The 15,322-nt window shown below is 34.7% G+C and overlaps 1 protein-coding gene across 1 annotated transcript; it reads right to left on the minus strand.

Moving 5' to 3' along the window:
* Positions 1-4,281: 4,281 nt before the first annotated feature.
* LOC147382893 (Glutathione S-transferase family protein) lies at positions 4,282-7,225 on the minus strand. Its single transcript, XM_086429225.1, has 3 exons — positions 6,414-7,225; positions 6,064-6,313; positions 4,282-4,690 (listed from the first exon to the last, which is right to left on the minus strand). Exons 1-3 carry the CDS (start codon positions 7,202-7,204, stop codon positions 4,499-4,501), a joined length of 1,233 nt encoding a protein of 410 aa, XP_086285351.1. The 5' UTR covers positions 7,205-7,225; the 3' UTR covers positions 4,282-4,498.
* Between the last annotated feature and the right edge of the window lie 8,097 nt (positions 7,226-15,322).

A 15,322-nucleotide genomic window follows, 5' to 3' on the forward strand; every position in this document is an offset into this window, starting at 1 on the left:
CAAGTTGATCAAGATCATATTTAAGATGTGATAACAAATGACAACTCCACGTTAGTATTGATCCCAGGCTGTTTGGCTGAGAAAATGGAGGGAGCTTCAGCCTCTATCTCCTCTGCCGGGGGAGGATATGGAATAGATGCTGGAGACCAAACCCCTGCGAGTGGAGAGATTTAAGGGAGCTAATAACGAGTGGACTTAGCCCCTCCCAGTGTTGGGCTGAACAAGTTGACTCCGCTTGCACTTGAGCTTGAAGCCGAAAGGGCATGTCCCAATCCCCAAAGCTACAAGAAAGCCGAGACTACAACCGCTACTTGCCCAATAGTACAGCGCCTTCCTCCCTGACTTGACTTTCCTAGCTACCGAGCCCCTCTTCAAACCCTTGCCAGAAGGACGAAAGGAAAGATTCTCTGTGATACCGCTTGAATAACGATAATCGGAGTGAAAAGCCTTAAAGAGAAAGCTTTAGCAACACCCCCATTTAGAAAGAAGGGTCGAAGGTACCTTAATGGGCGGCATGGGGGAGAGAAGCAGCGAGGCTTTGACAACAACTCACATTGGATTCTCAAGGCTGGAGGCTCATAGGGTGCCTAAGGTGGGGGGCCATAGGTTTGAATCCATATCCATACTACGTCAGTCAGCAAACGAGCATACATATTTTTCAGTAATGGAGAATGGGTTCGGAGCCTCTAGAGCTTGATTGAAAAAGGGACCTCTTTACCTCTTTAGGAATTGTGATTGTGAAGGATGGAGAGATAGTAGTGAGAAGAGCAGCTGACGGTTTCCAAAGTGGCTGTGGCAGTTTACAGCCAAAGAAGCTGTGACGGTGGTGTTGAGAGTTTCCATTGTTGGTGAGGGGGGAAGGTTGGAAAGGGCCAGTTAAGATCTAAAAATCTGTGTTTGTGTTTGTGAGGGATGGGAAATAAGACATGAAAGAAAACCAGATTGAAGTAATTACAATTCTATTTCTATATATGATTTGATTAGAGGAGGATTTGATCGGGGAGGGCCAGTGGCAGTGAGACGGAAGATAAGAAATCTTTACGTGCTTCTGCGAGAGATGAGAAATGAAAAAACTCGAAAGAAATCCAGGTTGAAATAATAATTATGTTTGTATTTATGCTTGAAGAAGGAGAATTTGATTTGGTGAGAAGCTTTTAGTTTTTTTTTTTTGTTGTCCTTTTGGTGTATCTGTAATGGTAAGATGTTGGGGGGTTGGGGAAGGATTCATTGAATGGTTATTTTGGGAGGATGGTTGGACATATAATGAAAACTTGATGAATCGGTAAGGCTACTGGTTCTCTAGCAATGTCTTCCAGTGTTCGAGACAATCTTTTGCCTTCAAACAATCTATTATGCTAGCTCTCATGAAACTTAATCCCCATTTAAAATGATTTGTTTGTGATCTTATCTCCATTTAATGATTGTTAAAACATAAATTCTCATGTATATGCAATTGATTGCAGGACTATGGGATCGATTTTAATGACTATAATCACTCTGTGAAGGCATTTCGATGTCACTGTGGAAGCAAGTTCTGTCGAGACATGAAGCGCTCACACAGTTAGTATATTCTGTTTCAGAAACTGGACTTGCCTATTAGACACCAGAAACCTTAGCCTTTTGAACCTATTTTTCAAAACAAGCAATTGAGTGGTTCACCTTCTACATATATTCCTCTGATTGATTTGTGTTTATGAAGAACCTCATATTACAATGACAGGTCAAAATACTGAGATATCCTTTTTTTTTTTTGGTTTTTGAGTCTAAAGAAATGACAATGATTTATCAAAATGTAGTAAGCTGCACTCCACAATCAATGGCCTCTAAATTCTGTTCTAATGGGTTTTCAAAAGTGCCTGATCACCAGAAACTCAATGTAGAATTACGATGCTTTCTTTTTTACTGCATTTCTTTTGCACCTGCTAACATTGTTGCTTTTTTTGTTTTGTTTTTGGTACACCGGGGGTAATCAGGTTTATATTTAAAGCTGCAAAGGAAATTTTAGGGATATATTATACATGGTTTTGTGGAAGTAGAGGGATTTCATTTTTTTATATATGGTTTGATGTTGTCACAGAGCCTTAATGACAATTTAGTAGCAGAGTAGCTCAATATGGAATAATTCAACTTTTTCGGACATATTTATTTTCATCGTTGAACTGTAGTGCCTACCATTGGTCGTTTAGTGATCAGTCTTTTGAGTGATGATTATTATGTTGAATGACATTCCTTGATATGATTATGTTCACATTTGTGAGACCTGTCTTGAATGTGAGCCTCAAAAGTGGGGCCATGGGTTGAGTTCCTTATGCTCATCCTGCCCTTGACCTACATCCGCGGCCCTTAGGTTGTCCAATGCAGGTGATGGCTAATTACTTGACAGACACTTTCTTAGGAACCATGCCATAAGGAGTAGAAGCCATTACAACTGAGACAGCTAACATCGTAATGCATATTAGACGATGGGTCTTACATTCAAGATCCCTTCTGGTTTTGCACTAGTGGGTTACTCTCCGTCCTATGATGTTTTACTTTGCCAGGTTTGTCTCCTACCTCCGTCCATGGATTTGGCAGCAGTTGAAAAGAATCAACGTGTATTTAATCCGAGTACCTGATTAGCAGAAAATTTGTTTTAGCTGACTTGGAATCGGTTCGATGACAATGATAACGAAGGAAACATGTATGAACTTTACAAAAAGTTATTGCAAGTTGCAACGTCTCTGTTATAATAGGTGCTATAACTGTCTGAAACCACATTTTACTTTAAAATGACTCACATGTCATGTACAGAATTCTTCTTTTATTTTTTTGATTAGTGCAAATTTTTTATTAAAGATGGAATGGTCGAGATGAGCACCCCAAGAACCAAAAGACAACAAGACGAAAAGATTAATACCTTCCCACTTTATTGCAAAGCCAATCTCATCTTCTTACAAAATCCTCAAAGAAAATCCTACTAGTTTCCGAGAATATCGAACTCCAAAAGAAAATGAAACCATAGAGTTCAAGATGATATCTGATACCAAACTCTCCCTTGCCTCAAATACCCTCGCATTTCTTTCTTTCCATTGGCCTCATCGTGTAGCAAAAGGAACAAGGCTCCACAATCTTCTTTGGGTAGGTCTATTTGCACACACCAAAATGGCAAAATGTACCCACTTTTAACTTTAAAATAGCGATTTGCACACCTAATAAATGTATTTTAACCTAAGTTGCTTATTTCACCCACCTAAAGGTACTGAATAATTCATCTTCTCTTCATCTTCTTCCATGTCTCTTCTTCTTCCTCTGTCTCTCTCTCATTTATCCTCCGTCTTCTTCTCTACATCTAAAAAGGTTTAAATGAGGATTTTAAATTTTGATCTTACTTTTTTTTTTTTTATCCTAACACTTTCAATCGAGTCGAAGTCATTTACATAAGAAAGTTTTGTTCAATAGGTACCAATCAAATTTGTTCTATAAGATTCAGTAGTTTGATTTGAACTTACCAAATAAAATCTGTCAAAAAATCTCTAAGTTCTTCAATTTAAAATCGTCATTTTGAGATTTTAATTATGATTTTCCCATCTTCCTTGATGATTAAATGCAAAAAAGTAAAAGGAATTTTAAAGAAATAAGATAACTTGAAAAAAAAAAAAAAAAAACTAAAATTTAATCTCCATTGATTCAACCTCTCACAGAACTCAAAAGGAGATGAATGATAATAATAAGAAGAGGTGGAGGAGGATGAATGGAGTAAGACGAAGAAGAAGTGGGCTTTAGGTGTTTTGTTCCTTTGGTGATGGTGTGTACAACTAGCAAAAAGGCAAGGGTTTACATAGTCATTTGAATTTTTTCATAGAAGTCACTTGAGTGGGTGCAAATTTACATTTCTGTGTGTGCAAATAAACCCACCATCGTCTTTTGAATGCTAGGAAGCCAATACCTAACTGAGCCCAACTCTCATCACTTCAAACAAACCAAAGAAGTAAAACCACAGTCAAAACCACCCCAGAATGAAGGACATGATTTGCCAATTCGCCATTCTTTTTACACATGCTGCAGAAATTCATGTCTGTAATACCTCACTTCATCTCATTATCGAAAGTTAAAATCTTGCCATGTATTGCCACCCAAGTTAAAGAGGATATCTTGGGTTCTATTCAACCGACACGTGTATGAGAGGGGCCGTAGAGCTGAGCCCAAGCGCGTCAGGTCACTGTCATGGGGGGGCCCTACTCTTGTTGGGTCATTTACATTAGATTACACCTCATTTCTTGAACATCTATTGGAAACTGATGGTGCTGAAACAAATCATAACCTCTTGGGTGGGAATTCTCTCATTAATATTCACAAATGTAAATAGAAAGCTGAGAAACGAAAAGAGAATACACAATGGCAATATTACAGATTAATATACAAAAACATATAACATGAAAAATAATGTGAACTAATATACAACAAAGGAGAACAACGTCGCTCGGGTATCTGAAATTGAACTTGGAATGGGAAACCAAGTTTATGAAATGGGAACTTGCATTTGTTTACCGACTGGTGACAGTGATTCTCTATTGTGGGTTTCAGAGAGGAACTCATGTTCACACCCTGAAGGCATGGTGGGTCGAATGCCGCCTGGATTTAGTGGGAAGAGAATCTTGTAGTAACCATCCATTATTGCTTCAAAATTACAAGTTGCTGCAACTTTCGGTATCTGTGCAGTTAGTAAATCAGTGTTACTTCAATCATTAAAAGATAATAATAAGATTTGTACCTTAAACATGAAATGTAGAACAATGGTTGGATCCAAGAAATTTGGAAATTTTCATTTTTTATTCTTTTGACCAAGGAAGGGTTCACAAGAAAGAAAAATGGAAAAGATAACATAAAAAAATCCAGTCCAATTTTTTTGGTTCAACCATAGTTGCAAAACAATTTGTAAGCTGAAAAACAGCCTTAGGCTTCTCTACCAATTTGAAGAGAAATTTGGCTTCAACCAATTTCGGTGAGGATGGACCATCTGTTCTATTTGAACAAAATATAACCACATTCTCTTTATTGCAATAGTGGTGGAAAAGTCGTGTTTTCAAGGAATTGAGTCATTCAATTTTTGAATTTAAATTACGTAATGGATCTTAGATCTTTACATTTATTTCTTTTACATTAAATTTAACATGACGAGGAAGCTGATATTCAATTACAACCAGAACTTATCATAGAAATTGGAAATTACACATAAAAAATGGCAATTACTTGCTGACACGTTTAAAGATTAAGAAACATACTTCAAGTTCAATAACGATAGATTCGTGCTCTCTAAATTTTCAAAATCAAATAACCATTAGTTCATTCTTCAAACACCTTCTTACGAACGATTCCATCTTAAGCCAAATAACTCAGAAATTAAAAACTAACAATGCACACCTCATTGAATTATGAAACAAGGTTATATGTTTTTGTGGATAAGCTTTGTTAAAAAGAAAATAAATAATAACTCTTGTTATAAAATACATCTTAAAACTTCACTTTTTGATTGTCATCTTCATCTGTGCTTTTCTTTTCTTTTTTTGGAGATTCAAAGCTCCATGTTCCACAAAGAAATTCTATCGTATTTATAAGGACAGCTATCATTCATGCAGAAAATCAGCATCACAATCAGACGCCTTAATTTTCTTTGATCAACTAGTTTAGGAAATATGCACAGCTCACACTATTAGCTAATTTAGGAAATCTGTACAGCTCTTACTTTCCTATATTTTCATATATGCTGTTATATGCTCATTTAGGAAATCTGTACAGCTCTTACTTTCCTATATTTTCATATATGTTGTTATATGTCAGCATAAGTTTAGGAGTAATTTAAGTTTCTCAAATCTGTATTTATACGTCCAATTCTAATAGAAAAGTGTGTGAACATTTTCTCCATTTCTGTCTAAACTTCTATAGTATTTACCGCATAATGTGCCTCAAGTCCTCAACAAACTCCAAGTATTCTATTATTTCATAGTTGAACAACTAAAATACATAAGAATTAACAAATCACACAGAAAAAACACAAATCAAGGAGGGAACAAAAGAATTAAGTACCTGATAAATGTCGCGCATATAACCATGAAGATTCGTGTATTCCATGAGTTTCTTCTTAGTACATTTGAAGAGAACATTATACACAAGGTCGAAGCGAATCAAAGTAGTAAATAAGCAAATATCAGCGAGAGTCAGAGCATCTCCGCATAAATATCGAGACTTAGCCAAATGATCATCTATCATGTCCAATGTACTAAACAACCCATTTACCGCAATATCGTAAGCTTCTTGACTCTGTGCAAATCCACATCTACCACACAGAAATATCATCAAACACCTTACATACAATTAAATTCCTAATCACATTTCTTCCAAAAATTAGAAAATTTGAAGAATGGGTCATCCATTACCTGTAAACCCCATTGTTCACATTAGGATAAATTATCCGATTCCATTCATCAATCTGTTCCTTCAACGACGATGGCGAAAGGTCCAAACCCGAATTAGTTTCCGACTCATTGAAACCTGAATTGAGCAATTCGATTATATCGTAACTCTCATTACAAAAAACTTCCTTTCTCTCGACATCCCAAAGCATTGGAACCGTCGATCTTCCATCGTAACCCCCTCGATGAAGCTTGTAAACTTCTTTCAGAGTCTTGCACCCATTTTCAAGATCAGAACTTGGTAACAAAGCACTCCCATTGTAATTGTGGACTCCACTAAATTCCCAAGAACCATCAAGGCCTGGCGAAGCAATCGATGTAGGGATGACTTCTTCGAGACCCTTTACAGCTCTTACAATTAAAGTTCGGTGAGCCCATGGGCAAGGGAGTGCTACATATAGGTGGAAGTTCCCTGGTTTTTGGCGGGAAGAGGGGAGTGATTTGAAATTGGCGCGAAATTTGCTGATTGGTCGAGTGTATGAGCCGGATGGATCAGAGGGAGCTAGTTGTTTCATCATGAGGTGCCACGTGGTGTTCCAGGTCGTACGGACGGTGGAGATGAGGAGTTGAGGTGGGAGGGATTTGCCCCATAGGAATTTGGTAATGGTGGTGAGGAGATCTGAGGTTGAGGGTTTCTGTTGTTCTTGGAGGGACATTCTAGGGCTGACGTGGCATGTTCTAGGTTTGGTATTTTTGCTTGTTTTCTTGCTTGGGAGAGGTAGGAAGTTAGGGTTGAGAAATGAGACTGTTGCCATTTTCAGGGTTTAGAGATCAGTTTGTCTGGTTTTGTTTGTTATTCGGAGAAAGGCAGTTAGAAGACCGATTTGAACCGGCCGGTTCAGTCCCATTCTGATGAGTCAACCCTGACCAAATCGGTTCGATTTGTTTAACTATTTGTTGATAAATTATATTTTGTATTTAGAAATGTAAACTAAATTCTTATAAAATTCTTAAACGTTCCTTTAAATGTATTTTTGGTACCTCAGCTCTTATAAAATTATTGTAATATTAAAAATAACTACTCTCTTTCTTCGTGTATTTTAAATAAACAAGTATTTTATTCTATAAAAAATAAAGTATAAAATCTGAGACAAACATGACCTATTTTTATATTATAAAATTAATTAATTTTATTGATATAATTAATTATTATAAGTAAAAAATTTAAATGTCAAATTAATTTCATGATTTTTTTTTTTTATCTTGATAATATAATTCACCAGATGACATACTCAATCGACTCCCTGGCGTGGATAAGTTTGGAAACCGTAGATTTGGATGTCTCTGGATACATGGCTCACTTGGTATACAATCTTTTTTGGGGGAAGAGCAATTGTGTATCCCAGGATGTACAGATTTACAGTTCTCGAATTTGTCCATGCCAGGGAGTTGATCGAGTATGCCACCTGACGAGTCATATTATCACGACTCTTTTTTTTATTTTTATTAACACACATATGTTAAGTCCAACTCATCCCAAAAATCTTTGATTCAATTCCTTTTTGAGATCCAATCTTACAAGATACTAGATCATAGGATCTCATTCGATTTGATAATTGGAATTGAAGGATAAAGGATTTCATTGCCTAATATGTCTTCAAAATTTTATTTTTTTCAACATTAAAATATCAAAAACACTAATACTAGGATGACTTTGAATTTACTGTGATTCTCACATTATGGAGGTGTACACATAATCGTAGATGCCTTTTACTCGTATTTCGAGGAAACAAATCTATGGTTATGTGTGCACTCTGCATCATAAATGTGAGAATCGTAGTAAATCCCAATGTCACCCCAGCACGATTGAATTAGAAAATAAGATAGGATTTTAAGGAATAAATATTTCAAAGGATTCTCTAGAAAAATGAATTCCTTGAAAAACTGTTTTTCATGAGAATCAAGCCACGTATTATACATAAAACCATTTTTTTAATAGATAACCCAGTTTTAATGAGATTAGTAACTCAGTTATGGCAGGAATTGAACCCAAGTCTATTGTATTATCATCTATAGACTTTATCAATTAAGCTACTCGACACCTGTTATTTATCTAACCATTCATGCAGCTCCATCGAAAAATTCTAAGCCATATCAGTTGTTTGATCTCGGACCCACAAATGATTATAGTAAGAATACAAATGATTTTGTAAAAGGGTGAACGGCCCACATGACAAGTAGGGGCGGAGTCAGGATTTTACCCATGAGGGGGCAATCAAGAGTAGAATTTTTTTTATGGGACCAACCAAGAGTTTAAAAAAAAAAAAAAATAGTTGTGAGGCAATGAAAATTGGAAAAAGTAAATTTATGGGGGCAATAGTGGTCCATTTTTTTATCCGTCGCAATAATTCACTTTGAAAATTCTTGTGGGGGCACTTGCCCCACAAACCCCACTCTAAATCCACCCCTGATGAGAGGCCACGTGGCAGTCAATTCAAAGAGGTTCATTGAACTTGGGAAAGTGGAGGATTGATTATGTAAAGTATGAGCAACTATTTTTTAGGGATGTATGAATTAGATTACTTATAAAAATTAAATAATTTTATATTCTTGTTTTTATTGTGAAGTGGAATATCATCGTATCCAACTTGTCCCCATAAAAAGAGGCGCACTAGTGGCCATTTTATCATAAATGAGAGAGAAGAGAAGATGATGATAACATCTTCAAGAATTAATTAAATTATATTAATTTATGGCACAACTAATTATATAAATACAAGAAAAAATTACTTAAAAGATTCTTGTAGAAAGATTATTTTTAAATAGTTCCTAAGTTTTGCACGATAACTTAACAAGACTTCTAGTAAAAAAAATATTTTTAAATGATCCCTTGTATTGTCAAGTTCACAAATTTTATTATTGAACTCAACACTTTTTTATTTAGTCTTGAGTTCAAAAATTTTACTGTTGAATTCACCATTTTTTACTTATTGCCAAACTGGACACTGGTAAAATCCATCTATTTTCAATTTTCGAGTTTTTTTGATAAAAAATTCATAGAAAGATTGATTAAAAACTTGAGATAATAGCTTGTTTATATGATTTAAATCCAAAAGAACTATTATTGATCGATTTTCATCTAAAAACTAAGAAAAATAGTGAAAAAATCATAATTTTTTACATACATCTTCAAAATATTTGAAAATAACTTATTCTTCTTTCTTAAATTATTTCTGATAGAATAAAATCTTCGAAATTAAGATGTCAAAAATCTAATTTTTGGATGAAAATAATAAGTTCGAACGGTTAGGACATTCAATCGTGAGAAATATGGGAGTTGAGGTCCAGGGACCATTTAGAAAAAAAAAATTTAGAGATTATTTAGAAAGATGCGCTTTTGCGAGGGTTCTTTAAATACATTTTCCTAAATATAATCATTTTAAAAAAATGATTAGTAACAGAAGTCACCCTCAAATATTTTACCTTTTTATTTCTTTTTGGTAAAAAAACATGTGGGCAGGCCACATACTTATATAGTTTTAAAACTCGAGAGCTTGACTCTAACTCGACTTGATTTAGATGAGTCACATAAAATATTTAAAAATAATTGTTAACATATTAAAACAAAAAGAAAATTATTTCTATTTCCACATAAGTATTATGCAATCGAATAATTTGGTCAAGTTTCGGCTCGACTTGGTGCCTTATTAAATTGCCTTGACCAATTTTTCAAGTTGATCAGATCAAGTTTTGGGGTTTGAGTCACCAAGAAATCCAATTGAGTCAAGTTGACTTATATGAGTTCTGAGTCAACTCGACCGGTTCAAAACTATGTACTAGGTTTTGTTGGCATCAGTGGCTCTGTGAAGGGGCTATGGCTAAGTGGACTTCGAAACGTGGCGTACACATGAAAACTACGGTGGTTCTGGGACCACCTTAGTAATTTCCTAGAAGAAATATCGCGATAAATTGAAAAAATGGATATGAGATATTTTAATAATTCGTGAGAAAAAAGGCGGGAGAAAGGAATATGACCTTCCCTGGCCTTTTAATAGGAAGAAGGGCCAACGAACCAACAGGGCATTATTCCTCTTACAAGTGAATATCCCATACTCTGGGAGTTGATTTATATTAAATGATACCATGCTTTTTATTACGTGGCAGAAACTTTGCGTCTACTAGTCCTGAATATTTTGACTCTATCTTTGGTGGACCCACATACTAAAAATCAGGCTGATTGGAAAATTCTATCCATTTTTTTAAGGGACCGACTAGTTGCACACCACTAATTGCTGATTGCACACTAATCTTAAAAAATTCTTTATTTTTTAGTTTTTTATAACCTCTATTTTAACCTACTACTTGCACTCCAATACCTAACTTTTTTGGGTTTAACCTTAATTTTAACTTGTAGTTTTGTATTCTATGCTCATACTCTACTTTATGATTGATTTTGCTCGTGTTCTCTTTGGTTTAAACTTAATCAAGGTATTTATTTTCTAATATTTGTTTAGAAATTAATATGAACCTGTGTATTTCAAGGGAATGTAACTTTGCAAACATGGTATTGAACTAACAATAATTTTTATGGGCATTATTGAGGAAGAACAAATTTCTTTTAAAGAAAAAAAGGATTCCAACATTTTTTAATATTTTTGGAGTGTAATCATCCAAATGGAGTGTGAAAGGGAATTTTTAAGTGATGGAATGCAATTGGTAATGTGTGGTGTGCAACCAATTGATCCCTTTTTCAATCAGTAGGCCTGTTTTTAATGAGTTCAATAACTTGTAAGCATGATTATTTTGACTCTATCTTTGTTGGACCCACATACTATATATCAAGTTGATTGAAAATTTCTATTGCCATTCTTTTATCAGTAAGCTTGTTTTTAATGAGTTCAGTAACTCTGAGCTTGGGCTCCAACTTAGGTGGGTTGGAGGGTAAACCCAGGCTCAACCCAAGCACAACTCAACCCAACCATTGGGTCCGAGCTCACTAACCAAGTACAACCTGAGATTGATCTTTCTAAAATTGGGTTGAACTTGGGTTAGCCTGGGGTTAGCTTGATTTAGGTAATTTTTGGTGAGCTCGGTGAAAACCCTAATTTCATTTTGATTAGTAAATAAATTTTATATTTTAAAAAATAGAAGATAATGTTGAAAGCAATACCACCAATAAAGTAAATCACATACAACCTTCGAATCTATCATTAAGAGAATATTTAGAAAAATCATACATATTTTTTTATGACAAAGTTTTGGACTCATAGGCCTGACTAGTAGGAGTGAGGCAACTAACCTTTTAGAGTATTGTATCTCACCCAAGTCCCATGGGTACATGTAATACCCCACAAAGGTCACATACCAAGTAAGTAGGAATAAATCTCTGTGGGTGGCTAACGAGGACGTTTGAACTCAAGATCTATCCCTTTTTGGAGGGATGCCTTGGCCATTGCGTCCAATGCTCGTTGGTTTAGACAAACAATACTAAATCAAAGCTCATATTAATCATATCTAGTTGTCCACAAGCTATAATAATAAAATATAATAAAATACAATAAATATAAAATATAAAATATATACTAATATAAAAATATTTATGTGTTAGTATATAGCATTGGATTCAAGTTGAATTGGGTTGCTCGAACTCTCAACCTGAATTTGAGGCCAGGTTGTGTTATTCAAACTTAGGTTCAATTCATCTTTAAAATAACTTGTCCTAGACCCGCCCATCGATTGAGTTGTGTTCATGTTAGCCCGCCAAGGTTCTAGCCCTACTCAGTGGTGTTGGTGGGATTTGAACCTAGATCTTCGGTATCATCACCCAATGACTTTACCAACTAAGCTAGCGGACACTTGTAAAAAAATATTATTTGAGATTTTATTTTTCATTTTTTATGTCCATTTGTATTAACGTTGAAAAAACTAATAAAATTGAATGGATATAAACAAGGGAGTTTGGGTCATACCCTTACAAAATTAGTTGTGTTGAGATTACCCTTGCAAAATTTAAGATTAGGTTGTCCCTTTTTGTTAATGAATCAATCGTGAAATTTTGATTTTATTCAAAAAACCCTTCAAAAACTTAAAAATTTACTAAATCAAGGTTTGGAAAAAAAATAAAAAATTAATCCTGAATTTATCAACCAATAGGGATGTTGACTTTCAATGAGGGTAAACATAGTCTTGCAATTCTCATAAAGTAAACCTAAAACCATCAATTTTGGAATGCTATTACTAAAATTTTCTATAATTTATAATGTCTAGTTTATACATCCACAATAATGTCAATGACATGGTTTATAAACTTGTCCAAGACGGATGATTTGGGGGATTCATCTTAAACTCAAAAGCAATTGGGTGAGAAAGTTGTCACGTCCTTAATGTGTACACTAAAAAATGATCAAGGAAATACAAAAATATATTCCTTATACGTATATACAACTAAAGATCCCTAGACATCTAAGTGTAAAGTAACAAAGTAGAATGCAACTAGGGATTGTTGTAGCCAAGTTTTAAAACTAGGGAGTTCCTAGGTTGAACACAAGGATTGGGGTGGTGGATAAAATTAAGACTACTACAAATGAAAGATAAAGAAGAAGAGAAAGAATTGATGTGTGTGATTCACGAAATAGAAAAAATAAAAAATAGTTGCAAGTGACTAACTAGTGTGCAATATTATTTATACCACTAATGGTGGACAAGATTCATGTAAGATCAAGAAGAAAATGACTAATGCATCAAGAGTAGCCTATATATCCATTCTCATTTGTTTCTTGGTAAGTGCAATCTAATGAAAGGAAATACAACTAATAAGTTGTTCTCCCACTTAGGATATAACAATAAAAATTCTTAAATAACTTTAATAAATATAAGGTTTATCCCCACTAAGGTATTTTTACACTTTAAGCACTACATGTGTGCGTGATACAAGTGTCCATTACCCATGCTTGACATGAGAAATCAAACAACATAAGAAAACCCACAAAAAATTAATAATATCTCTTTACTTCATTGATCCTAAAAATGGTTCAACAATGGAGTATATATGACATACACCATAAAAGATACAATATAAGACACAAAAGTGGTGAAAGATAAATTTCAATAATAATCCTCAAAATACATTACATGGATGTGCTGTCTAAGTGACAAAATGAGAGAGGGAATGAGCATCCTCTCTAACCCTAGCAAGGATCTTAGCCTAACATGATAAAGTCAAGGCAAGATATAGAAAATAAATACAAAATAAAATAAAATAGAAGAAGAGAAATATCCCAAGCTCCGACCTCCAAATGAATTGAGACCAAGTCAAAAGGTGGAAAATGGTAAAGGATCAAAGGTTTAAGTAATGAAAGTAGAGTGATGAGATGGATGGTGATGTGGCTAATGGATAGCTAAAGAACAATGATGATATAGAAGAATATGATCTCCAAGTAGTAATAAAAAATCTTACCATTTGGTGCAAGTAGGTGAGAGGAGTTGAAAAAGATGATAGAGAAAAGTTAATAAGGGAGACATTGGTTTTTGGTAAATGTAAGCATGACATAGGGATTGGATAATCAATAAAAATGGGTGTGGAATCCAAAAAAGAGAGAGAGGATGAGGGTGGTTAAGTTGTGCATGCATGCATAAGGCAACGATTGACTCCATGTCTTACTACTTTTGACTTCATTTGAATGTGCCAAGGTGATTAGATCTTGTCATGTGATAGCTCAAGATCAATGGTGTAGATGCATTCTCTTTGTATTGATAAAAGTGATGTACTTGAGAAAGATCTAGGGTTCTTTGTAACTTTTGAAGAAGAATGGGTTCAACGCTTAAAAGAGGTCTTTAAGTATGCTTAGGTGTCCCCTCTAGCACTATGACCAATCTCCAATTAGATGGTGGCAAAGTACTAAAGGGCCTCTATAAGCCCATTTAAAGAAGTTTTAAGTTATGAACCATTATTTCTCTCATAAAATCCTAAAATCCATAGATAAACCTCAAGATTTTTTCAAATAATCACCTGCACTCTCAAATTAGGCTTCATCGTGCTCATAGTCTCCAATATTAAGCTCTATGATTGAGATTATCCTACAATTACGAGAATTATCACATAATGAACTTACAATAAAAAATGTTTGGACTATTAACATGATAATGTTTATGATAATTATGCGAAAATAAGCAACATGTAGGCATTATCAAAAGTTAATCTAAATACTTTATCACACTTGGCTCAATCAACATTTGAGATTATTTTTCCAATATTTTATCGAAGATGGCTAACAATTTTTTGTTTGTTTGTTTGGCAAAATAATGTTTCAATCAATAGACAGACCAATTTTTTATTTTTATTATTTTTATTTTTATTTTTTTGGATTTTACAACGGACACAAGGTTTTGTGGTTGACAAAGGTGAAGACTAGTTCAACTAGTTTTGACCCTAGGTGGTGGTATCAACGCTCAACAAGCCTTATCAAATTGAGTAGGGATTTAATAAGGTGTCTTGTTCCTAACTAAGGTCAGGTGGCACCCCATTTTATGCCACATGAAATTTTGGTGGGACCCACCGACTGTATGAATATGCGATCAATTCTTTGGTGATCCTAAGTATCAAAAGTCACATCCAATCTAATCTCTTGAAAAAGAACTCAAAAACGATGACGATTAGAAATCATTCTTAGGACAATACTATAATCAATGGATGCACATCACCAATCAAACTGATATTTTGTGTGTAAATTCACCAAGAGATGGACTGCATATCCATACGACCAATGGTCTCGAAAAATGTCACTTAGCATAAAATGGTGTGCCACCTGAACTTGGTTAGGAACGACACACTTGACCATGGTATTAAAACTCGGTTTTGCGTCTTGTCTCGTCCATGTCAGATTCAACAATTTGAAAAATGAATGTGGGGTCTTAAATCTTGTCCGAAAAGTTGA

Source organism: Akebia trifoliata, chromosome 16 (assembly GCF_017979445.1).
Source record: "Akebia trifoliata isolate Shusen 1 chromosome 16, ASM1797944v1, whole genome shotgun sequence".
NCBI classification, from domain to species: domain Eukaryota; kingdom Viridiplantae; phylum Streptophyta; class Magnoliopsida; order Ranunculales; family Lardizabalaceae; genus Akebia; species Akebia trifoliata.

Coding starts and splice junctions, on each gene's coding strand:
- LOC147382893 (XM_086429225.1), bottom strand. CDS start 7,204: ATGGCAACAGTCTCATTTCTCAACCCTAACTTCCTACCTCTCCCAAGC. Junction 6,314..6,413: donor GTGAACAATGGGGTTTACAG/GTAATGGATGAC, acceptor TCTGTGTGGTAG/ATGTGGATTTGCACAGAGTC. Junction 4,691..6,063: donor ATATGCGCGACATTTATCAG/GTACTTAATTCT, acceptor CTAACTGCACAG/ATACCGAAAGTTGCAGCAAC.